Genomic DNA, 26,057 nt, shown 5'->3' on the forward strand with positions numbered 1-26,057 from the left:
CCCGCCCCCACCCGGGGATATATCTCATTTCATTGGATTGCCAACAATTAGCACCATGTCTGGCACACAGCAGGTGCTTAATATATATTTGTTGAATGAAGGAAGCCTCCCAAAATCTCCTCTACTCAAGAGTTGTTATGTCACGGGGCCTGCTGGTCCAAAGGCCCTTCCTGAATGTGCTTTTCCTAGCCCCCAGACCTGCTGGTCACTCACTCCAGCCAACAACAGGAGAACGCATCAAGGTGGCTGTCCCCTCCATCCTTTCCTGTCACCAGAGGCACATGTGCCCATTGTTTGTTGGAGTCAGCAACCCATTTACCCTCTCTGCTCAGCCAATCGGAACAATAATAACAGTATCTGTTGACTGCCTACGAAAATGCCAGCACTCCTCAGCAATTATTTGTAATTCTCATAACATTTCCACAAAGGGAATATCATTTCTCCTATAGATAAGGAAACTGAAACTCAGAGAGGGCTCCACAATTTGCCAAGGTGATACAGCAAAGATGTGTTGAGTGAATGAAAGAATGAACAAACAGGAGTCTTACTGATTCTGGTGCTTTAGTACTTTTCTCTTTTGTTCCCCATAAACACTGGGAAAGCTCGATGGAGAAAAGAAGCCCACTGGTTTTGAGGATTCCTGAGCCAAGAGAGCAGTGAATAGGCAGAAGGTGACCCCAGTAGAGAACAGCTCCAAGCAACCCCGAGTTACTCAGTAACCCAAGCCCTGGTCCCCATGAACAGCCTGGCCAGGCTGGGCCAGGGCAAGCAGCACACACCAGTTCCCTTTGGCCACCCTCAAGTGCCCAGCTGACCATAGCTGGAAACTGGAGATGGAAGGTCAAAGATTGGGCAAACCACCAGGCCAGGCAGGATGGGCGCTGGTGACGGAGCTGGGGCCCCTCAGAGGCGGTCAAGGGTGGAGAGACGGGTGAGAGATGAAGCCTTCCCCCCAATTCCATCAGAATTTCCAGGGCTGGAGAAGGCAGGAGGGAGGGCCAAGGGTTCTGACAGCACTTGGCAATCCCAAAGAAAACCATAGACTGAGATTCTCCATAGTGGTTGGTGGGCCAGGAGAGCCCCCAGATGTAGGCCTGCCAGGAGAGCCCACAGAGGGGACAGGTGGGCCAGGGGGACCCTCAGAAGGGGAGGACTGTCAGGACCCTGTTCTCTGTTAGACCAGGGGTGATACCATCTGGTACCCACTAGTTGTGAGAATACCAGGATCCTCCTATAAAGGCTGGTGAATAGCAATTGCCCAAAGGTCTCCAAGTGTGCCTTCGAGATACTGGCCCAGCTATCCTGGGCCTCCCAAAGGGCTCCCTCTAGACCTCCCACAATCCAACACATAAAAGGTGAACACCTGTCAGGGCTGGAGGCACCCAGGACCCAACCGTGTTATACATGTGACTAGAACCTCAGGTCACAGCCCCCAAAGCTGGCTCAGGGTTGACACTAAGTGAATATTGTGAATGAATGAATGAGCAACAGAGGAAAGGAAAAATCAGAGATTCAGAGGGATTCAGAGACTAAGAGAGACAACAGGTGGGACAGAGATGGAGGAGGCTGGAATTACGGTGGAAGCTCCCAGAAGATGCTGAGAAGACACAGACCCTACTCCTTTCTCTTTCGAATTCTGGTGCTTTTGAAAACCTCTCCTTTTAAGGGCCTATCCAGTCCTTGCCTGTGCAACCCAGGGCAACCCCCTCTTCCAAACAGGGCTCAGGAAGCAGACTGCATCTTTGGGGCAGAAGGCTGGATGTGGCAGGAAACCCCAGATGATGAATGATCTGAGAGTTGTTATCCAAAGGCAGCTGATCAGACATCTTCTCCTCCCCCGCCCTCTTCCCCTGCCCCACCACCTGCAGACTAGCAAGAAAACAGCCATCTTGCTGACCAAGTAGTGACACAGAGCCTCGGGGCCAGGGGCCACCAAGGGCCAGAGAGGCTGCTCCACCTGCTAGAGCAGTGCTATCAGAGGCAGCTACCACCCTCCCACACCTGCCCGGTTGGGCACCTAGAATCCAACTGTCCTGCAGAGTCCATGCTGGACCAGAGGCTTAGGCCTTGAGGGGAAGTGGGGGAGGAGGTGAACTGGGAGGTGGCAGAGGAGAAGCAAGGTTGAGCCCTACTTGGCATCAGCTCTGGGCAGTGACTGGTCCCTATGGCCTTAGGCTACAGCCCATGGGAACGGCAGCTCTTCTTTCAGGCCAGGGTCTGGGACATCTTTGCAAACTCCCACAAGCCCGCGCCCCCGCCCCCCTACCCCTGTATAACAGCCCCCTCAGATAGGTGCGGCTAGGCTGTGGGTAGTGGAGACACAGGACTTCTCCCACCACCAGCCCTACTGGGCTTCAGGTTTTCTTCTTTGAAGCCCTTTGTGGGCTGGGTGTCAGAACCAATAACACAAAGGTCCTCCACCTGTTCAGAGGTCTCCAGGGGCCCAGCACCCACTAGACAGAGGCCACGTTTCTCTGCCTGCTGATACCCACCCCCAACCTCAGTTTCTGAGCACCCTGAACATGCCCACGGTTTCTGTTTATGTGGGTCCCTTCTTGCGATGTCTCCTCTCCTTTCTTCACTTACTCAATTTCCAGGTTGTCCTTCCAGGCTGCCTTCAGGCACCACTTGCCAGGAGGCAATTCTCCAGCCCAGTCCCCTTCCTTATCGCCACTTCTGTAGGCTCTGCAGCTTCTCCTCTGGGCTCCACAATCTCTGTGATTCCTGGGTCACACATTTACCCCAATGGCAATTCAATTCCCTCCTAAATGTCTCTCTCCTAACTGGACAGTGGCTCCAGGAGGGAGGGCTGATCTGGCTCATCTCCAAAGCCTGGCTAACAGCTATCCCCTCGTTGTTTGTCTACCAGGACCCCAGTGGATACAAATCCTGCTTGTGTAACAAGGGGCTCTTGACTCTCAACTGAGAAGACCTTCCTACCACCTATCTTCCTGTCTTTCAGGCTGCTGGGGGCAGCCCAGAACCTCTCATATCACACTGGGTGTTCAGGGAACCCAGGTTTCAGTGGGCCCCTGCCCAGCCTGCTCCCAGGTTCAGCCTTCTGTCCTAGAAGTGTGGTGGGGTGTAAATGCGAGGAGGCTTGGGAGTGGGGTAAGGAACTCAACTGTCGAGACTCAGACCTCCCTGGCCACGTTAATCATCAGTACCTACAGAGCCGGTTCTTTATCTCCGATCTCCACTGGTTTTTCAGTTGGGGAAAAGATTGAGTAACACTTCAACTCTCTCTTGTATCAACCCTGGAGGGGTCCGGTGGGAGAAGCCTGAGCCCATCGAGGTCGATTATTCTTTGGGAAACACTCTCTAAACTAACATCATGTTTGAGGGGGCGGGTGCCCTCCCTTCTTTCTCCCTCCACCACCACCGGTCCGGCAGCTGTGCCGGAGCAGGGCAGGACACGGGGAGCCTTTCCAGGGTTATTTCCAAGAATCTGTCCCAACAGGAACGGCATCAGGGTCAGCTGGGCCAAAGGAAAGAGGACCTGGGGCTACGAACGCCCCATCCTCTCCCACTCCTCGCCCCGCCTCACGTCTGGGGCCCAGGCCCTCGCCTTTCCCGCGACACCCTGCTTCCTGGAACTGGGATGGGTAACTTGAGCGCGGTTAAGACGGCCCTGGCAAGCCTCCTCGTGGTGGGCGGGGCCTGGCTCGCCCCGCCCGCCCCTGGACTGTCTGCTCGCGCCACGCGCCTGGAGCCACAACCGAGTTGGAGACTCGCAGCTTCTGTCCCATGGCCTGGTCTCCCCGCCACTCCGCGGGCCGGCGATTGCAGCTGCCCCTGCTGTGCCTCCTCCTCCAGGGCGCCACCGCCATCCTCTTTGCGGTCTTTGTCCGCTACAACCGTGAAACCGACGCTGCCCTCTGGCACTGGGGCAACCACAGTAACGCGGACAATGAATTTTACTTTCGCTACCCAAGTGAGTGCGGGTGAGGGCGCGCGGGGAGCTAAGACCCTAAGTTTCCCTGGTGTCTTGGCAGGGAGTCCAGATCTACCCCTAGGTGGGCTACCCTCTTGCTTTAAGATGAAGGTGCCCCAGATTTATAATTATATGCTTTCACTAGTGTCTGCCACGTTCCAGGTATTATGCCAAGGGCGGCACATGCATTTTCTTCTTTAGTCTGTGAAGTAGACAAAGATGGGGAAACTGAGCTAAAAGAGAGGTTAGTTGGCTGGTTCAGGGTCCTGCTGTTAGAGTGAGTGAGCTGAGATTTGAACCCAAACCTGAAGCTCCAGCTTTACCTACTGTCTTGTTGGCCTAGCTGGGCTTTGCCTAGAGACTTTGTCTTTCTCAGGCCTCCACCCTGAACACAAGGAGAAAAAGAAATCCTCTGGGCAGGGGAGGTAGTGGGTGGGGTGGGGGAGACAGTGATGCAGGTAATAGCTGTGAAGGCAGCCAAGGCCAGTGGGCTCAGACATTTCTTCCCCAGTCCCCCAAAGCTGATTCTTCCAGAGTCAGAGAAAAAATGATGTAAGGAGCCACCAGCCAATCACAGAGTAGCCGCCCCACAGCCCTGAGGAGGAGGCAAGGCAGGGTCATTAACCCATTTCACAGAGAAGGAAGCTGAGGCTCAAAGGGGCTGTGATTTATTCAGGATCACCTAGTATGTGAGTGACAGAGCTGGAACTAGGACTTGGTCATCCTAAGCTCTTCGGAAAAGGCAATGGCAACCCACTCCAGTACTCTCGCCTGGAAAATCCCATGGACCATGGACGGAGGAGCCTGGTAGGCTGCAGTCCACAGGGTCGCTAAGAGTCAGACACGACTGAGCGACTTCACTTTCACTTTTCACTTTCATGCATTGGAGAAGGAAATGGCAACCCACTCCAGTGTTCTTGCCTGGAGAATCCCAGGGACGGGGGAGCCTGGTGGGCTGCCCGTTTATGGGGTCGCAGAGTCGGACACGACTGAAGCGACTTAGCAGCAGCAGCAGCATCCTAAGCTCTTAGGCACCGCAGCTCACCTGCCTGCTGACAAGGCCCAGGAAGGAGAAGTTTAAGCCCCTGCTTCATGTTGAGGACAGAGCCTCTCCCTCAAGGTTGGGGGACCAGCCTTGTGACTCAGCTAGGACCAGGGGCACCAAATCTCCCAGGGTTTGTTACAAATGTTTGAGCAGGTCTCTAAGCCTCAGTTTTCCCCATCAGAGCAATGAGAAGAAAGGTGCCTCCATTTGAAAGATATATATTCAAACAAGGCCCAGAATGTGGGTGTCTCCTTTAAAACCCCAGCTTTTATTACCTTACTTTCTGTGTGCAGAGCTGGTGGCAGCTGTCCTCACCTGACTGTCTTCCAGCCCCAACCCCAACACCATGAAGCTCACAGTGCTGAGAACTGAGAGGGTGAAGCAGAGGCTTGATTTTGTTCAGTCGCTCCATCGTGTCCAACTGTTTATGACCCCATGGAATGCAGCACGCCAGGCTCCCCTGTCCTTCACCATCTCCCGGAGTTTGCTCAAATTCATGTCCTTTGAGTCGGTGATGCCATCTAACCATCTCATCCTCTGTCGGCCCCTTTTCCTGCTGCCCTGTTTTTCCCAGCATCAGGGTGTTTTCCAGTGAGTTAGCTCTTTGCATCAGGTGGCCAAAGTATTGGTGGAGGCTTGGTCCTAGGCAGAGGGGGCTACAGCTCCTCCTTTCCCACATTTCACCCCAATTTTGGCTGCATGAGTGAGCCATGGATGCTGAAATCAAAGCCACAGAGCTGGGATGGGAGGCTCTTGGGGTCATGCATTTGTCCAGAGAGATGGGGAGTTGGAGGGAGAACAGTCCATGGACTGAGAGTTGTAAGCTCTTGCTCTAGAGTCTGACCTGGCTGCCTGTCATGACCCCCTATTTGCTTCTCCCATGGGCCTCAATCAAGGCCTCCAAGCCCTGCTTGCTTCAAAGGCCTCCCTGACCTTCCTTGCCCCTCCGTTGCATGATAAACTCTCCTGAATGCACAGCTTTCTGTCCCTGGATTGCAGTAGGAGGAACAGCAGTGGGAATCCTACCTCTTTCTGCACAAGGTTTTTGTCCCTGTGGACTTGGGACCCTGGGGATGGGTTGGAAAGGAGGGAGGTGTGAGGTCCCTGGAGCCTGGGGCTTTGATGCGCCGAGTCTTCACCGTCCCTGTGTCCAGGAGAAGTGGTCAGGGCCAGAGGGTGGTGTGGCCACTGCCCTTTGATTTGGGAGATGAAAGGGAGTTTTGCCGCTGTTGTTAGGCAGTGGGACTAGCCAACGCCAAGGGCATGGCTGCTCTGAGTGTCTGCCTGTTATCTCTACAGGAAGGGCCTTCAGAGCCCAGCTGGTTCACTCCTCTCCGGGTTGGAGAGAAAACCAGAGAGGTAATGCCACTGCGCAAGATGACACAGCAAGTCAGCCCACCTAGAACCCGGCCTCTTGACTCCCCATCTTCAGCATTTCCCCCACATTACAAACCTCTTATTCCATGAGATAAGTCATGGAAAATAAGAGGGGGAAAAGACTAGGGGGAAAGTCTAAGTGTGCAGGGGACTCAGAAGCAAAGATGAGAAAGGGTTCTAAGAAAAAATATGGACAGGTTCTTTTTTGTCTGTCTCTGAGACCTTACTTGCAAGAAGAGGGATTTAGGACAGATGGAAACAGGATCTTCCTGAGGTGGGGGTAGCAGTGTGTGTGACTGGGACCAGAGTGGTTTGTAACTCTTCTAGGAGAATACAGCCTGATCTGCCCTCTTAAAGGCAGGTGGAGGTAGAGTGGTGGGGAGAGATGGCCTCCCCAGCTCACCACTCCCTTTTTCCTGCTACTCATATTTTATATCCCCTCTTTACAGACAAGGAAACTGAGGCTTAGAGAGGTTAAGTGACTTGTCCAAGGTCACGCAGTGAGAAGTGTAGGGATGTGTGTGTGTGTGTGTGTGTGTGTGTGTGTGCATGCGTGTGTTGGAATTTAAAGCCAGCTCTGTGAGATGCTAAAGCCCCAGCTGTCACTGTTCCCTTGTCCTACAGTCTGACCTTGTTCAGGAATCATCTGGTGGGGTTGGGGAGAGGCAGTAAGGGAAGGAGGGAGGGTAATAGGTGGCCCTGGAGGGCTTTTATCTTCTCTCCAGCCAAAGGTGCATGAGTTTGGAGGCGTTGGGGATGTGATGGGAAACAGGCTCCATGCTGCTTGACCCAGGGATCCCCTGAAGGGAATGTTGAGGGGTCATCATATCTATCCCCCTGCCTCCAGCTGGAATACCCCCTTACCCTCCACAGCCCACAGAGAATGTCTGTGTGGAACATTCCATGGAATGGAAACGAATAAAGGAGATTTCTTGGTGTTTAGATTCCAGGTGAAAAGCCACTGGATTGAGTTTTGATTCCAAACAACCCCCAGGTGGGAGATGTAAATGTTATTGCTATTTAAGACAAGTTCTGGAGTGGTTTGGGCACAGAGCCCTGTGACCCAGCCCCGTTTGTTGTCTTGCTGTCCTTGGGCAAAAGAACAGACATGGCTTCCCCTTTACAGTTTGCACAAGGAGAAAGCAAGTCAGATGGGGAGGCTGAAAGAGCTAAGGCTGCATACTGAGATCTAAACAACACCTCTCCTTTTCTGTTGGGTTTTAAGATCTGAAAGGGAAGAGCGATCTGGGCGACTTGAGGAGTGGGCAGGGCTGGAGAAGGGGCACAGTGGTGGGGACATCTAATGAGGCCACTGGACCTTCACCCCCTTGGCCCGGGGGCTGCGTGTACCCAGCCCTCTGCAGGGGCTTGCAAACTCCTTTCCTATCAGCCCACACTCAGCACACACACACAAATTTGCTTCTCTCAAAGTTATTGATTGCATTCTGAAGTTCAGTAGTACATATTTGGCTTGTTGATGGTTCTTATTTGTTTGGCCGTGCTGGGTCTTAGATGTGGCCCTCGGGGTCTTTAGTAGCCGCACGTGGGATCTAGTTCCCCAACCAGGGATTGAACCCAGGCCCTCTGCATTGGGAGCAGAGAGTCTTAGCCACTGGACCATTAGGGAAATCCCTTGTTGTTGCTTCTTTACCTTTAAACAAAAAAGGTGATTGTGATTTTTTTTCTTTGTGATCTGCCTCTTTCTACTTGAATTCATTTACAACAAAAACATGTGAATTTCAGTTATAAGAAAAGCAGAGAAGAACACAAATAATGAACACTGTGAAGGCCTATAGCTGATATAGTTGAAATTCCCATGTAGCTTTGGGCTATAGGCAGCCAAGAAAAGGGGGAAATATGGACAGTTACATGTTCTCATCAGAATAAAGGAAGCCTCACATACGTGATTCTTTGATTCCTTTGATGTCTGTCTTCCAGCAATAGCTACATTTCCAGAGTCTGATGCATGACTGCTTAGGTTTTTTTGTTTATTTATTTTTAGTTCTATGACTTCTTAGTAAACATCTAACACATGAGTGAAGGAAAGCAGATCAGTTCCTTGTTCCTTAGGGGAGATGACATTTCCTAGGACTAAGTTCCAGGAGAAATTTCCCACCTGGAGCTATGAAAGGAGAGTTTAAGGTCATGGTTGGTCGACCCTGTTTCTCAATAAGTTATTTACAACAGATGCAATAATGCACTCAAATGTTCCTCTAGTGTTTCTCAATTAAAGCGGAGGATAGCACAGCATTACTGATACATAGACCCAAGACAAAGGAAACAGGACGAGATGTACTGGCGAACATCACCCGAGGTTGTGTTTCTAGCCCTGTTTATGAGTAGATGGTGGGCAGGGTACAGAACAAAATAATACAAAGCAAATTGTATGTATCTCATTTTCAATATGGCTGCCTATTATTTTAGATTTTTGTACACAGACTGGAAAGCAAACAGAAAAGACCCCAAGTGTCCCTCCCCAGAAACCCCACTGACACTTAAAAAATTCAAGTGATTCATCTATAAAATTAAGATATCCAAAATATAGAAAGAAGCAAACTGTAGGGTAAAATCTTTCCCATAAATCTTCTTTTTCATAAGTGGCCATATTGCAAATCTCCAGGGGGCGTTATTTGCACCAGAATTATATGGCTCAGCAGCCCTCCCCCTGCCTTCAATTCCTTTTTTTCCCTGAGATAACCTCTTAACAAAGTTATTAAAGTTATTTTATACAGTTCTACAAAGTTAACAGTTATTTTATCAATTAATTTGTAAAATGTAAAACCCTAAAAGTGGAGAGGCATAGATTCTGAAGCATGAGGAATGGAGGTTAGACATCAAGATGAACTTCCAGCACAAAGGCCAGAACGGGAAGAGAATTTCCATCATGGAGGGCAGGGGCTGCTGCAGGAAACCACACAGGAAAAGTGGGCCTTTTCCCCGGTCGTAATGATCCAGGGATTGGGCAGTTGAGTGGGGTAGAGAAGAGAGCAGAAGGCTCTACTCTCTTGCTCTGACCTGGGGACAACAGGGATGGTGGGGGTCCCACTGCTCCAAGCTGGGCAGCTCTGCACCGGTGAGCCAGGCTGGGAGGCCGGGCCATGCCTTGGGGAATTTTATAGGCTTGGCTCTAGCCTCAAGGCGGCACTGGCTGGTGAGAGCTGGGGGGTGCAGCAGGATTGCTGATTGGTCCATGGGTGGTGGCCTGAGTAGTCCCAAATGCCCCCCCGCAGGCTTCCAGGATGTGCATGCCATGATCTTCGTGGGTTTCGGCTTCCTTATGGTCTTCCTGCAGCGCTACGGCTTCGGCAGCGTGGGCTTCACCTTCCTCCTGGCCGCCTTTGCCCTGCAGTGGTCCACGCTCATCCAGGGCTTCTTCCACTCCTTCCGTGGTGGCTACATCCTTGTAGGCATGGAGAGGTGGGCAGCAGTGGCCTCCCTGGCTCCCCTGGGTCTACCTGGGAGGCCCCTGCCCAAGGGACCCAGCTCCAGCCTGGTCTTTCAAGTCTGCTCCCTGACCTAGGTTTTTGACCCGTCAGTCAATTTCTTTTAGGCACCCTGCCTGTTCTTGTTGTCTGGTTTCTTCTCCCATCCTTGACCCACACCTCCCTTTAGGCCCCTCATTACTCATGAACTGTTGGGAGGATAGACAGCGTCATGGAAAAGGGCAGTGCTCGCTGTTGATTCAAAATCTGGTTCTCCCACTTGTCCTGGGCTTTGTTTGCCAAACCCCAGAATCTCCACAAAAAAGGGAGGTGATCCTGTCCCACCTCCCAGGGAAGAATTTAGCCTGGTGCATTCATTGCTCCCTCCCCATCCCCCTGGGCTGCCCTTGTTTCCAGCCCCCCTCACCCTCTCCATCCGAACCCCCCAGCATGATCAATGCTGACTTCTGTGCTGGGGCCGTGCTTATCTCCTTTGGGGCCGTACTGGGCAAGACTGGGCCGGTTCAGCTGCTGCTCATGGCCCTGCTGGAGGTGGTGCTGTTTGGCCTCAACGAGTTTGTCCTGCTTAGCCTCCTGGAGGTGAGTTTGGATGGGGATGGGGTGCGGAGTGGGCATGGCCAGGCCCTGAGCAGGGAAGGCATGGGGCAGGAGTGGGGCAAGGGGCTGCCCCTCCACCTCAGCCCCACCTCCCCAGGTGAAGGACGCAGGAGGCTCCATGACTATCCACACTTTTGGTGCTTACTTCGGGCTGATCCTCTCCCGGGTCCTCTATAGGCCCCAACTGGAGAAGAGCAAGCATCGCCAGGGCTCCGTCTACCATTCGGACCTCTTTGCCATGATTGGTGAGGCCTCCCGAGGTGTGGTGGGTGAGGGGCCAGTTCATATCCAGGCCTGGTCTCGGGGTGCCACCTATAAGTCTTGGGGTTCTGGCAGGGAACTCCCTTCCAACTCGGACTCTTCCATCAGAGCCTGGGGACTCTTGCTTATCATTTTTGGTAGTTTTATGACAGGTTTTTAGACCTCAGAGCTCATGGGTCTCAGGGCTCCATCCCAGAAAATGTTCATGAAGGTGTTAGTCACTCAGTCTTGTCCAACTCTTTGTGACCTGTGGACTGTAGCCCGCCAGGCTCCTTTGTCCATGGGATTCTTCAGGCAAGAATACTAGAGTGGGTTGCCCTACCCTCTTCCAGGGGATCTTCCTGACCCAGGGATCGAACCCAGGTCTCCTGCATTGCAGGCGGATTCTTTACTGTCTGAGTCACCAGGGAAGCCCGAGATCCATCCCAGGGGCCTTTCTAAATCCAAGTCTGATGGTATCTATCTCTGTTTAAAGGCCTTCAGGGCCCCCCTACCCACAGTTAAATACCGGACTCCTCAGTCAGGCATACTGGCCCGTGCAGTAATTTGCTCCCCTTCCCCTCCCCACTCCCTACCTCTTTCTCCCCCTCTGTCTCCAGCCAGACTCAGCTTCTCCCCATCTGTAACCTCTAGGCCTGTTCCCTTGGTGCTGCCTCCCACCTCCTGAGGACACTTCCTCCCAGGAGATTTCCTGGAAGCCCCAGCACTCTCAGGAGAGAAGGAGAGGTCACAGGTCACCCCTGGGAGGAGTAGGGTCTGGCCTGCAAGCACCTCATCACCACCTACTTCTTCTAAGCCTGCACCTCTGCTCCTGTCCATTCACTGATGAGTCAGGAAAGGAAATTGATATTTTACCTTTTTGGAGATAGTACTGAGTAGTTACTGAAGTGCCCATTCTTACATAAAGAAGAGACTAGCCTTGTGTTTCTTGCTCACATCTGGGTGTGTTGTGAAACAGAGCTTATGGAACCCTAGGTCAGGGGAGGCCTCCTTGCCCTTTGATAAGTTTGGTTTGAAGTCCAGAGGCCTCCCGGAGATTTCTGTGCTTTCCTGGGAGGCTTACATTCTCATATTTCCTCTGCCTCCCAGCTCCTGCTGGACAGGAAAATGGGTCTCTTCCTTGATTCCTCCCAAAACTCTTCTCAGAACATACATGTGTATGTGTGGTAGATTTTACTGCAGACTATGGAGGTGCAGAAGCTACATCACAACCCAAGGACCACTCAGAACTAAGGGACACTCCCTCAAGCCTCTCTGCCACGCTGGCCCTCCCCACAGGGCCCCCAGCCCCCCTCCTCCCTTGCCCCCACCTTAGTCCCTCAAGCCTCTCTGCCACGCTGGCCCTCCCCACAGGGCCCCCAGCCCCCTCCTCCCTTGCCCCCACCTTAGTCCCTCAAGCCTCTCTGCCACGCTGGCCCTGCCCCACAGGGCCCCCAGCCCCCCTCCTCCCTTGCCCCCCACCTCTCCCTCCAGGACTGACCTGGGAACCTCACAGGGCAGCAAGGCCTATGGAGCTCCCAGTTCCTGCCCGAGACGCCCAGGCCCAGCCCGTCAGTGCTCGGGCCAGGGCCCACCCTCTCCAGGTGGCAGTTGAGGTTATAAAACAAATGATTTTCCTGTTATGGATATCAAGTACCAGATTCGTGCCTGACATGTGGTGCCCTTTGCCTTTTTTTTCTTTCCTTTTCTGATACTTAAAACAAACTCAACCCCTCCCCACCCCCCATGGTTTTCAATCAAGTAACTAACACCCTCTCATGCCAGTACCCTTCAGTGGTACCAGTTGTTAGACATTTAGTACCAGCTAGGCCATGGAAGACACTTGAGAGTCCCTTGGACAACAAGGAGACCAAACTAGTCAATCCTAAAGGAAATCAACCCTGAATATTCATTGGAAGGACTGAAGCTGAAGCTGCAATGCTTTGGCCACCTGAAGTGAAGAACTGACTCATTGGAAAAGACCCTGATGTTGGGAAAGATTGAAAGTGGGAAGAGAAGGGGATGACAGAGGATGAGATAGTTGGATGGCATCATCGACTCAATGGACATGAGTTTGAGCAAGCTTCGGGAGATGGTGAAGGACAGGGAAGCCTGGTGTGCTGCAGTCCATGGGGTCGCAAAGAGTCGGACCCAACTGAGCTACTGAACAACAACGAGGCCATGGTTGGATTTCCCTGGTGGCTCAGCTGGTAAAGAATCCAGCTGCAATGCAGGAGACCTGTGTTTGATGGCTGGAAGATCTCCTGGAGAAAGGAATAGCTATCCACTCTAGTACTCTTGCCTGAAGAATCCCTTGGACAGAGGAGCCTGGCGGGCTACAGTCCACGTGGTCGCAGAGTCGGACATGACTGAGGGACTGACACTAAAGTAACAAGCTGTGGTTAGGTACTTGGTATGCATCATCTCATTTAGTCCTCACTTCCTGAGGTATGCGTCACTATCCCCATTTTACAGATGAGGAAACTGAGGATGATGAGAGTAGGTGACTTGACTGCAGTTACACAACTTGTACCTTGCGAGGGAGTCACTTACTTCCTCTCATTCCGCCTTTCTGCCCACCGTTTAGGGACCATCTTCCTGTGGATCTTCTGGCCTAGTTTCAACTCTGCACCCACTGCCCTGGGGGACGGGCAGCATCGGACCGCTCTCAACACATACTACTCCTTGACCGCCAGCACCCTCAGCACCTTCGCCTTGTCAGCCCTTGTTGGGGGATGGGCGGCTGGACATGGTATGGGGAAGAGGCGTGGGGAGAGGCAGAGGGGTGGGCCGAGAGACCAGGGAGAGGTCTGAAACCCTGCAAGGTTGATCCTCCAGGGGGACAGGTAAGGGCAGAGGCTCAGGGGACTGCAGATGCACTGGAGGCGTTGGGGCCAGAGCAGGCAGTGAGGCTAGGACCACGTGTGAGGTAGAGGATTAGACGGTGGAGAAGCAGCGGTGGCACTGGTGGGCGGGCTTGGGGTGGGTGTGGCTGTGACCATCAGAAAGGGCCTCCAGAGCCTTGCTCTTCTGTGCTCCCTTAGGTCCACGTGCAGAACGCAGCGCTGGCCGGAGGGGTTGTAGTGGGGACATCAGCTGAAATGATGCTGACACCCTTTGGGGCTCTGGCGGCTGGCTTCCTGGCTGGGGCCATCTCCACACTGGGGTACAAGTTCGTCACGGTACATAAGCCCCTGGGCCCTGAGCAGGGCAGGGCGTCTTCACACCCTTCCTCCTCTCCAGCAGGCCTGGCTGAGGGGGACACACGAGACTCATGATTGGTGTCCTGTCTCCAGCCCATCCTTGAGTCCAAACTCAAAGTCCAAGATACATGTGGTGTGCACAACCTCCATGGGATGCCGGGGGTCCTGGGAGCCCTCCTGGGTGGCCTTGTGGCTGGGCTGGCCACCCGTGAAGCTTATGGAGATGGGTGAGTTCTCCCCACCCTCACCCCACCCCCAATCCAATGGAATCATTATCCCCCTGAACTAACTCCCTCAGTCTATTCCTCCTTTTGTGGGCCACAACCACCTCCTCTGGTCCAACCTGCTTCTTTCCCTCCTCCCCTGCTCCTGCTCCTGACCAAAAAAAAGCTGTCTATTCTCTTTCATTCATTCATCCATACCCTGGAAGCTGAAGAAACTGGGGTGAACAAGCCTGGGGACTGCCTTCTTGGTCCTCGGTCGAGTGCAGCAGAAGGTCGTTGAATAAATGATTTCAACAGTGTCATTATTAAAGGGTCAAGGGAGAGACACTGACCCTTAGGATAGATTTTTGCACATCAGGGCTCAGGGGAGATGGGAAGCAAAAGTGACCCTCAAACTGAGCCTTGAAAGGTATGAGGGTGTTGCAGGCACACTGGGGAAGGGAGGGTGTTCCCCTCCAATGGGCTCAGTTGGAGCAAAGGCCTGGAGGTGATTCAGCCTGGCAGGCTCCCCAGGGCCCTTTCGGCTGCTGCAGAAAGCGGGGCAGGGCACTGATGCGCTCACCAGCTCTGGCTTCGTGCTCCATCTGTCTCCCCACACCATCCTCTCCCTGCAGCCTGGAGAGTGTGTTTCCACTCATAGCCGAGGGCCAGCGCAGTGCCACGTCTCAGGCCATGCACCAGCTCTTCGGGCTGTTTGTCACACTGACATTTGCCTCTGTGGGTGGGGGCCTTGGAGGTGAGTGACCTTGGCTGGGGTCGGGAGTTGGCAGGAGGAGCCCCAGGGAGAGCAGAAGACGGCGGCGGCGGCTGGGCGGGGCGGGGGTGGTGGGGGGGTGGGGTTCTCTGGAGGAAGGGCCATTGGATCGATCCCATTCCCCTGACATTCGTTTACTCTATTGAACACCTACATCGTGCCAGGAGCAGCGTGGGGTTATGGTGTTCAGGGGTAACTTCCTCCAGGTAAGGAGGACCAAGCAGGTACTTTCTCCCTTCTGGTCGCAAAGGAAGGTGGGAAGCCTGCTGACCAATCCCTCTCCTCTGCGGCTTGGCGCGCTGCTCCCTCTTCCCACTAGAGGGCAGCCCAGCCTCAGGCTGAGGCCTGTGGCACCATCTCTCTGGGGCTGGGGCTAGGGCTGGGGTAGGGGCCGGGAAGGAAGAGGCCTGGCTGGCTCATCAACAGACTGGGGCACAAAAACCTTCCACAGAGGCAGCCTGCTCACTGATGCCAGGCCAGGCAGTCCCTCCTGATGTCTGGCCTTCAAAATTAAACGTATGCTTCGGTATCCCCATCTTCCTGCTCTCAGATCCCCAACTTCCTGATCTCAAGATTCCTTGAGATCTTATTCTTAAATAAGAGTTCATTCATTCATTTAATTACTTATTTACCCAAGAAACACTTCCTGCATCCCTCTTGGAGAGGAGCCCACAGAAAGCTGATGAGCTGTGGCTCATGACAGACACTATTTGATCTGTTCCTTCCGTGCACACTTTAGTATGTTACTTCTCTGAACCTTGGTCCCCTTTTCTGTAATACAGGGATCCTATTCACCTTGCAGGGTTGCTGTGATTACTCAGGGAGGCAGTGCTTTGTCACGCATTTTGCACAGGGCCTAGCAGAAGTGGCGCTTGATAAACACTGCTGTGATTTGCCTGTGCCAGGCATCCCATTGACCTCATGACTCCCAGCTCCTCTGTGCCCTGTGGTACTGGGTAGCAACCTCCCCTGTGGGGGCAGCAAAAAGCCTCACACACTGTCCCCTACTGCCACCAGGGCTCCTGCTGAGGCTGCCCATCCTGGACTCCCCGCCAGACTCCCAGTGCTACGAGGACCAGATTTACTGGGAGGTGAGATGTGCCCACCCCTCAGGCCCTTAGGGCCCTCTCACCCTCAAACGCCCCCTTCCCTGCCTCGCCTCCTCGGGTCCAACCTGCCTCTTTCCCTCCTCCCCCGCTCCTGCTCCTCTGGGGTTCACCCTTCAGCTGTGGTCTCCGTCCTCTAGAGCTGACCCTTCACCTGCTCCTCCGTCCCTGCCCTTCAGGTGCCTGGAGAACATGAGCATTTAGCCCAGGGATCAGAGGAGACAGAGACTCAGGCCTAACTTGCTTCCAGCCCTTGGAAGGATGCTCTCCTTTTAGAAGAGGATGACAGTCTACTGTGGGGAAGCTCCTCATTATTAGCTCCCATCACTGCTGCTGCAGGAAAGAAGACAGGAGCTCCTTTCCATAGGGAGCCTTGGGGGAGGGGTGGTGGAAGGCTGGGGAGATGGTGGAGCCAGGTGGCTATAACTGGTCATGGTGAGGAGAGAGCCTCACACACCCCCACCCCACCACCCCACGCCCTGCAAGTGAGGCACTCGAGGGACTGCTGATTCACTGGACCAGCATCACTCAGTTACTGTGAAGCCTGAGCCAGGGCCTGGCTCTCTGAGGGTGATAAATACCATGGTCACCAAGGACTCTGAGTCCTTTATTTTTGTGCATTGAGAATTTGGGGAGTTTCTCGCACCATCTAACTCACAATATTAGAACCTCAGGTGAAAAAAGACCTGACTGGTGACAACATCCTGCCTCCTTGAGACTAAGGAACTCCCCCTAGGATGCTGTCTTCTATGAGGGCAATGCCCAGACTGCACTTCCTTGCTTCCAGAGACAGGGAGCTCATTCCCCTCCAGCAAGTGTGTGTTTGTTACAAGACAGCTCAGTCTGCTAGAGAGCTCTTCCTATTCTAGAATGAATGCCACTCTTACCCTCAACTTGGGTGACCTCTGAACACAGTAGGAAGAGAGCCCTGGGAGGCTTAAGAGTAGCATAAGGAATTCTTTTGCCACTAACTCCTCAGAAGCTGGAAGCAGCCAGCCTCCAGGCACCAATTTAGGTCCCTGTCCGGAGTCTGAGGAGTGGGGACTAGGAAGGGCAATTCAGAGTTGCTGTAGGGAATGGGGCAGGCAGGCCCAGGGCTTCCATCGGCCTGATACCATCGGACCACCAGAGGGCGCTCCAGTCCCAGCAGAGGATGATGGGGCCTTCATGCTCCAGCATCCTCTACCAAGAATGGAAGTCCTTCCTGCAGCCTAATGGCCTTCCTGCCTGCTTCAGCTCTGGTCCTCACTATTGCTGCCACAAGACTTTTCTGAGCGCCCACTCCCCATCACATGTCAGGTGGTGCTAGGGCTTCCAGATCTTTCATTTGACTAGGAATCCATCCTTCCAGAAGACCAGAGCTCTTTTCCCAAACCTGAAGTGCTGGGAGCCCCTCTGCCCTCTCCTGCCGCTCCCCAGGCTTCTGACAGGAGTGAACAAGACTACAGACCTCTTCCTCTGGACCAAACCCCAGGAGGGATTTCTGGGGCCTAGACCTAGGAAATGGCAACCCACTCCAGTATTCTTGCCTGGAGAATCCCAGGGACAGAGGAACCTAGTGGGCTGCCATCTATGGGGGGTCGCACAGAGTCGGACACGACTGAGGCGACTTAGCAGCAGTAGCAGCAGTCCTGGGATAGGGGCAAAAGGTGTTCCCACGAGGCTCCATCCTCACTGTAGTTAAAGGGACTGAGCTGGGCTAGAGAAAGAGGACAGCACAGAGCTGAGGAACAAGGAGGGCTGTTGAGGGACAAGTGCTCCATGGGACCACCCCCCTCTTTGTGGCTCAAACAGACTTGGTGTATCCCTCCCCTTGAGTTCCCCTCCTTCCTCCACAGCCTCCCCTGCCCCGTTGCTGGCTGGGATCAGTATGTTGGAGGGAGATCCTTGTGCTGAGGCAGAAGGATGACTGCTGAGATTGGAGAAAGGTATCCTGTCCTGTGAGCCCCAGGAGGGTGGGAGTCTGGACAAGCAGAGGCCCATCCCCCATTCCATCCTGCAGAGCCTTCGCTCTAGCCCTGGAAAGATCCAGGTACAGTCAGCTCACCTGTTCTGCCCCCAAGCTCCCCGAGCAGTCCTCTGAGATCTGAAAGACTTATAGGAAAGGAGAGAGTTGAGGATAAGACCCTCCCTGCCCTTGCTTGGTCTGGGTGGGTAAAGCTCTGATTTATGAGTATTCATTTACACATACCACTGGCATTTCCCCACCTGATCTTTTCCTGATCACTCTGGTTCTTTTCTGACCATAACCAAATCTCCTCCAGGCTTGACTAAATGGGGCTGCTCCAGCCCAGGCTGGTCACTGCTCCCAGCTCCATCCAGGGAGGCTTCCTGAAGAAGTGACAATTGAACCCTCCCTGGGAGAGGACAGTTACCAGCTTCTAAGGGAGGAAAGGCTGCAGGTCCCAGGGTGGCCCGCCAAGAGGTCCTTGGGAAAGGAGGGACAGCGTGGTAGCTGCCCAACAAGAGATGGCCCTGAAAATCCTGTAACCAAACAGTTGAGGCTCCGTTACTCCCTGGAAGCTGCTCACAGCCCAAGACACTGCTGAGATCTACAAGATCCAGCACCCTGGCTTCATGGCTCAAGGGACTCTGTCCAGGGCTGAACTCTGCGAAACCAGGCCCTTGTTTTTTCACTCTACATTTCCTCCTCTCCCTCCCATAGCTCTTCCTCTGGTGCCCAGCACCCCGGTGGGCAGTCCATAGATCATTCAGTCCGAGTGAAGGACTGAACCATCATCATTTGCAGTTTGGGTATGGAGTGCTCCTCCATCACTGCTTTCAGGCAGATAGCTCAGAGGGCAAGAAATGTCCTAGCCCCTAGGGTATCCTAGCAGCCTCTCTGCTGCCCTGCAACTGAGCCCCTCCCCCATCTTTCCTGTAGCCCCTAGCTCAGCACCATCGGTCCCCCGCACTCGGTGGCCCATCCATTCAGGCTGGGTCAACAGGGTGACAATGAGCAGGTCAAGGAGATGGCGGGGACAGGGGCCAAGGGGGCTCCTTCCTTACCCCTTCAGGACAATGAGGCCTCTGCCCCTCAGGGACAGCCCCTCTGATCACCACCATTATTACTCTCAATGCAGGACAATCAGACACTTGCCCACTCATGAACTCTTGTCTGTCCAGCCCCAGTGCCCGAGTTCTGGGGACAATGATGGACGAGGACCCTGAGCCCCTGCTTGCCTCCCAGGGCCCCACTGATGGGGAAGACCGGCTGAGCTGGGGGTCAGTGTCAAGCCAGCAAGGTCAGAACCCTTAGGGAAGGGTTTCTGGAGGTGGTCACTGTTTTGGAGTATGTGTGGCCGATAACAGGGCTTCCGGGCCAGACATCTGGGGGAGAGGCCCAAGGTTCCCCATGGACCTCAGGGTGCTTCTGTGCCTGTGTGGCCAGACCCGTCCCTTCACCACCCCCAGGCCAGGAGCTCCGAGCTGCTCCTGTGACCCCTGGAGGACCCCGCCCTCCGAACCTGCGCAGCCTGGGAAAGGCCTGAGATGCCCCGCTATTGGGATTCAAATCACGGCGCACGGTGGCCCCAGCTCGAGGAGGAATTAGACACGGCGTGGGTGTCCGAAGTGGGGGGTGGTGGTGGTCCCGGGACAGACTAACTCGGCAGCCGTGCTCCCCCTACCTCACCCCGATATTTCTCTCCCACCGTCAGGATGTCCCCCACCCGCCGCCGCCCGGCTCTGCGCGCCCCGTCTCCTTTGTCTGGCCCTCCCGCCCACTCCCAGCCGGGTCCGCCGCGCCGCCCCGCGCGCCGCGGCCCGTGCGCCCGCCGCCGCCGCCTCCCGGGAACAATGCGGGCCAATGTCTCCGGGCGGGCGAGCGGGCTATGCAAATGTCCAACGGCCTGTGAGAATCCCCCTCTGCCGCCGCCGCGTCTTCCACCGCCTGAAAGGGGCTGGCGGCCAGGCCCGGGTGGGGGAGGCGGCCCCTGCATAGGGATGAGCTATCGTCCCGGAGCGCCCGCCCGGGACAGAGTGCCATTGTCTCGGTGCGGCTGTCTGATCGCCCATCGGAGCCCGCCAGCTCCAGGAGGAAGGCAGAAGACGAGCAAAATCAGGCCTTGGCGCAAGGAAGGGGTGGTCACCTGTCCCTCCACTCCTACTCCTCTCTCCAAAGAGCCTTAACTCTAGGGTCAGACTGTGGTGGGCCCCCAACTTGGCTCCCCTGCTCACTAGCTTGATGGCCTGCACAAACCAGTTCATTTCTCTGAGCCCCTGTATCCTGAAGGCTAAACCTAACCTAGAGTTTCTGCTCTTCCCATTCTCCTTACCTGTTAACTGCCCTCCCCATCTCCATCATTTTTTCACATGACATTGATCTGGGTTGTCTCTGGAGCCAGTTTCCTTCTAGAACCTTGAGAGAAATACTCATGGTTTCCCCAAAACAGGTTATTGGACAAGGTGAGCCCCAGGCTGAGTCCAGGCTGCTTTCCTGCTTCCTTCTGCTGCTACCAGTTAAGAAGGCCCACCTTTTATGGGAGAAATGCCAGCCATGCAGGCCTGAAACTTCTCCAGTGACTAGAGGTTCAGCGACGGTGGTGCCACACAAAATTCCCTCCCACAGGTGAAAGAGTGTGTTCCTCTCCTGCAGCCCAGGAGACTGCGTCCACCTAACACACTGCACTGTTCGGCACTGGAGGAAAATATCTGGACAGTGAGCAAGAGACTCTGTGCTTGGAGCAGAGTCCATTTTAGCTGGGAACTTGGCCCTGGCTCTTGGGTGTTTGCAGGCTGAGCTCCAGTAAATGGACTTTCAACTCTGCAAGGTGCAGGACCTGATTTCACCTTTCCTAAATTCCCGAACAGGCTCAGGGTCGACAACTGATGCCCCTAGGGTGAGAGCTATTTCAGAAATGGTGCCTGGGCCCTTCAAGCAGTGATGTTTCTGGGACTCATAAGGTTTGAGGTGGCAAAATCAACTGGAGCAACAGCAAAATGAGAACTGACCGGGGAAGTTCAGGTTTTCAGTCCCAGTAAGGCAGGTTTCCCTGGTGGCTCAAACGGTGAAGAATCTGCTCATGATGCGATGCCGGAGACCCGGGTTTGATGCCCAGGTCAAAGAAGATCCTGGAGAAGGAAATGGTAACCCACTCCAGTATACTTGCCTGGAGAAGTCCATGAACAGAGGAGCCTAGTGGGCTGCAGTCCACGGGGTCACAAAGAGTCAGACATGACTGAGCGACTAACACATGCACACAAGGCAGGAGAAAATTGAGAGAGGAAGAGGAAGAAGATGATGGTAGGGCAGGGGGTCTTGTGGGAAGCAGGGGTTATAGGGCTGCCTCAGAGGCCTGTTCATTCCTGGTTTGTCCTGGGGCTCTTCTGTCTTCCTGGCCTCTGTGAGGATCCAGGTACAACATGCATGGCAACTCCTTTCTGGGGAGGCAGAAGTGGGGTGCAGGCAGTGGAGCCTGGCCTCCTGGGAGAGCATTTGAGAGAATATTAGATAAGAGGGGAGTTTGAGGCAGGGTTAAGGGATGTGGGCTGGGAGCTGGGGCATTTCACTGTGCTAGGGAAGCAGTCAAGAGTTCTGTCCACCTCTGCTCTCTGCCTTTGAAAGTGGTGGTGATTTAGTCGCTAAATTGTGTCTGGCTCTTTTGTGACCCCAGGGGGTGTAGCCCACCAGGCTCCTCTGTCTTTGGGATTTCCAGGCAAGAAAGAATACAGCAATGGGTTGCCATTTCCTTCTCGAGGGGATTGTCCCTGATTCAGGGATTGAACCTAGGCCTCCTACATTGCAGGCAGTCTCCTGCACAGCAGGCAGACTCCTTACTGACTGAACCACCAGGGAAGCCCTTGGAAGTAGGCTCCCTTGCAACTCTTCACTGGGTCTCTGCTCCAACCTGGAACCCTTTAAAGCATTCTGACTTGGGGCTGCCCAGACTCTGAGGACCCCCAGATGCCACCTCTGAAAGAAGCCAAACCAAGCCCTCACTTGTCTCCACACCCGGCTAGAGCCTCCCCTTGCCGGACCCCAGAACACATCCTTCCCCCCTTGACCCTCCCTCTTTTCCCTTTGCAGGTGGTCCCCAGAGAGGCTTGCCCAGACGCTCTCTGCCCTGAAGGTGGCGCTCTCTCTCTTCAGCCTGGATTTCCAGGGCTCCCTGGGACTGTTCTGGATGGTCTTCGGATAGGTCCCTGGGCAGGATCCAAGCAGACCCCGCTTGGCTCTGAGGCTGAGAGAGGAAGTGGGCTTTGTTGTGCCAGGACATAGGCTGGATTCTTAAATTAGCTTTTCCTCCCCTGCTCTTCTCAGTAAGAGAGCCCTCAGCTAGAGAAGCTGCCCCCACCACCCCCACCCCAGTGTCCCCTCCTTCTCAGCTTAGCACCATCCATCTCCCCAGAGCAAGGAATGTGGCTCCCGGACACTGTGGGGCTTGTTCCCAATCCCCTTCTAGCTCATTTCACTCGGGCCTTTACAGGCTCGCCTCCATCCCACAGTCTGCTGTCTGGATCTGGCTCTGAAGGCACAGACAGAGGACTCCCCTCCTCCCCGCAATTCCTCACGCTTCATTTTGTCCCAACACCATCTGAGGAGGCTGCACTGTGGGGGGTCAAGGAACCCTGGTGTGGAAGCCGGTGGGGCAGGGTCCCCCTCCTTCCCATCTCTCCAGCCACTGGCTGGCCCCTGTGGTAGCTGCACTCCACAGATGCAAGGCATCTGCAAGCTACACACAGGGTCTGCCAGCCATCCATCCCATCCATCCCCTCACTCGCATTCCTGTCCACGCCCTGCAAGCCTCGATTATTGGTGGAATTAGAACCGGGCTTCTTGTTGGCAGTTGCTAATTAAGATCATTTATAAACGCGACTATTAATACCGTAGCAGGCTGCAGCCACCAACATCTCTCACCCGCACCATTGGCGAGGTGCGGGCTCTGGGATTGCTCCTGCTTGACTCCATCTTGGGAAGGACTGCTCCCTTTCACCAGCTACCCCACCGGGCTTCAGGCCTTCAAAGCAAGGGTCAGTGGGTACAGAGGGTTCAGAGGGGGTCAGCTGAGCCTTCCAGAGAAATGGAGCTGTGCATGTGTGGTGGGGGTGGAGGGGGAGGTGCACTTTGTGAGTCACAGGATGCTAGCTAGTATCCTTCCCCAGAATGTTTGGGGCTGGGTCAGGATGGAGTTCATGAGGACTCTAGGGACAGCTGGGATGCACCCCTCTGATGTGCACCTCTGCCCTCCTGCAACCCAAATACCAGCTTTGCCTTAAGCCAAGTGATATAGGATTTAATTTCTCCTCCTGTGGTTGGGGGACCATTTCAGTGAGACACTCCCTATAAAAGGGGATGGCGCATCTTAATGGAACGTTTACCTCATAGCTGCTGAGTACTACCAGGTGCCAGGCCTTAGGGATCTGCTCAGAAATAAATAACCCATTCCAGGGAACTGTCCCAAATCCCTCCAGGCTGGATGAGGTCTGCCTTTGTAGACCCCCTCACCCCTTTCACATTTCAGCCAGCCTCACAATGTGTTGTAACAAGCTGTTCATTTTTACCTGCTCACTCTCACTAGGGGCTCCCCGGGTAGTACTAGCGGTAAAAAACAAAACAAAACAAAAAAAAAAAAAAACAAAAAAAAAACTTGCCTGCCAATGCAGGAGACATAAGAGACACAGGTTCAATCCCTGGACTGGACAAATCCCCTGGAGTAGGGCCTGGCAAACCACTCCGGTATTCTTTCCTGGAGAATCCCATGGGTAGAGGTGCTTGGTGGGCTATAGTCCACAGCGTTGCAGAGCCAGACACAACTGAAGGCTGAAGGGACTTAGCACGCTCGCAAGCACCCCACTGGACCCTGCGCTGCTCAAAGACAGCGGTATATGTTGCTCCCTGCAAACAGTAAAAAAACTTTGTTGACGCAGCCTTTCTGCCTCTCTGCCTCCTCTTGGGCCTCCAGCCGTGGGCTTCCAGAGCAGGCTGCGTCACATGGAACCCTTGGCCCATTTGGACTCCACTGGACCCCATCAGCCATGACTTGGAGAAGGAGGTAGGTGGCCCAGCAGGCAGGGCTAGGCCCCTCAGGGGCCTTCCAAGGGAGCCCGTCAGCTCTCAGCAGGCATGTCTGGGCTTCCCCTCCAGCCCAGCCTGGCTGCTGCCCCTGCCACCCCACCCCCTATCCACTCATGTCCAGAGAAGTGACCCAAAGCGGCCCAGGAGAGCTTGGGAAGGGACCCTCCCCCACACACCTGCCCTTCCCCATTCTTCTCCCCTCAGACTTCAATGTCTTGACTTTTTCCTGCAGCTTTTGAAGGAAGAATCCACCAAGACTTTAGTCTCCCCCCGACCCAGGAAAAAAGAAGAGAGAGAGAGGGAAAAAAAAGGTCCTGAAAACAAAACCGCTACAACAACCTTAAAGTAGGAGAGATTGGTTGGAAGGCTTTTAATCCCTTAATCCCTCTCAGATGGGCCTTGAGACGCTAATGATTTTCCTAATTATTCCCTCCCATTTTCCCATAGCTCTGTAAGGACTCTCGAGAGGAGTGAAATTCCTAGTGAGCGGTGTGGGGTGAATGGTGAGCCCAGTTCCCCCCAAACGGAGCCCAGAGTCCAGGCGGCTGGAGAGGTGGGGGAAGGGCCAGGAGTGCTCCAGCTGGGGACTAGGGCATCCCTGCCACCGACAACCACAACCGACACCCGTGTGCAGGGCAGGCCTGGGACAAAGGGGCTGTCGGGGGCTGCCTGAGAGGCCAGGTGTGGGGCTGGGGTCCCCTCAGTGTGAATGGCCCATTATCCTGCCTAGAGGATGGGAATAGGGGGGTCTCTTTGTGTTCCTCCCAGGAAAGGCCTCTTTGGGTGATAATCACCCTGGGAGAGAGGTGGAGGTGATGGTAAGTTTCTTTAAAGGGGGCCAAGCCTCTCAGAGAACAGTTGGCCATCCGGGCCTTTGGCCCTTTTCTTGTTTCCAGCAGCCTGGGGTCCTGTGGCCCATCCATGGGGGTAGGGGTGAGGGGTAGGCCAGCAAATACAGCCCAGCTCTGGGTCCAAGCTCCCTCCCCATCACTGTGACCTGCTAGACTAAGTTCAGGGGTAACCTTCTGCAGGAAATCACCCCCAGAGCTCCTCCCAACCTGGGCTTCCCAGGTGGCTCAGTGTGAAGAATCTGCCTACCAATGCAGGAGACAGGTTCAGTCTCTGGGTGGGGAAGATTGGCAACCCACTCCAGTATTCTTGCCTGAAAAATCCCGTAGACAGAGGAGCCTGGTGGGCCACAGTCCATGGGGTCTCAAAGAGTCAGACATGACTGGGCAGAGACTGAGCCTGGGCTCCTTGTGCTGGGAGCCTAGAGTCTTCGCCGCTGGACCACCAGGGAAGTCTTGCATTGTTCTATTTTTTAAAACACTCGTGGAGATTCTCATCCCATCCCTACAAGGTCCTTGTGGGGTGAGGGCACAAGCTTCATTTCACAGATGACAAAACCGAGGTTCAGAGCAGTTAGGGGACTCCTGTAGGTTACACAGCCAGGAGAGGCAGGGCTGAGCTTCGAATCCCAGGCACAGCACTCTGCCTAGAATGCTCACCTCCCAAATGGCCACGTGGCTGTCTTCCTCATCTCCTTTGGTCTTTGCTCAAATCACATCCTCCGTGACAGGAGAAGGCTGGCATTTGCTTCAGAGTGACATGGAAGGCGGGAGAGAGTAGACGGAGGTGCAGATGAAACAAGATTGGCAGTTGTGGAAGCTGAATGAAGGGCAGGTGGGGGTCCATTAGACTAGTCTGTTGAGTTTTGCGTCTATTTAACATTTTCCGCAAGAAAAGGCTGAACAAAATCTGGCCTTCTAGAAGCACCTTATTTAAGTTGAATTCTCCACCTTGACTCCAGTCCTTATGTCCCCTTTCTCTTTCTGTTTTTCTCCAGAGCATTCATCACCGTCTCTATGGATTTTGCTTATTTATTTATTTTTTGGATTCATATTGTTCTCGCGCACTAGCCTCATGAAGCCAGAGGTCCTGGGGTCTGTTGGTGCAGGCTGGTGCCCTGGCATGCAGAGCAGCCCTTGGCACTTAGAGGCGCTCAGTCCATATTAGGAAAAGCCCAGATGACCTGGGTTTGCAGCTGAAGGCTCTTGACCAAGCCACACTGAAGCAGAGAAACGGCAGACTATTGGTGTGGGTTTCTGGCCGGTGGG

General features: G+C 54.3%; 1 protein-coding gene across 1 annotated transcript; it reads left to right on the plus strand.

Annotated features, from left to right (window-relative positions):
* The first annotated feature begins 3,686 nt into the window (after positions 1 to 3,686).
* Positions 3,687 to 16,512, plus strand: RHBG (Rh family B glycoprotein). The gene is given in 11 exon segments (XM_005898733.2): positions 3,687 to 3,934; positions 9,587 to 9,773; positions 10,228 to 10,378; positions 10,494 to 10,641; positions 13,224 to 13,368; positions 13,370 to 13,388; positions 13,681 to 13,818; positions 13,933 to 14,066; positions 14,678 to 14,799; positions 15,835 to 15,908; positions 16,103 to 16,512. Coding segments are annotated over 11 exon segments (1,365 nt in total). The 5' UTR covers positions 3,687 to 3,747; the 3' UTR covers positions 16,163 to 16,512.
* Positions 16,513 to 26,057: the final 9,545 nt, after the last annotated feature.

This window comes from Bos mutus, chromosome 3 (genome assembly GCF_027580195.1).
Source record: "Bos mutus isolate GX-2022 chromosome 3, NWIPB_WYAK_1.1, whole genome shotgun sequence".
In the NCBI taxonomy this organism is placed as follows: Eukaryota; Metazoa; Chordata; class Mammalia; order Artiodactyla; family Bovidae; genus Bos; species Bos mutus.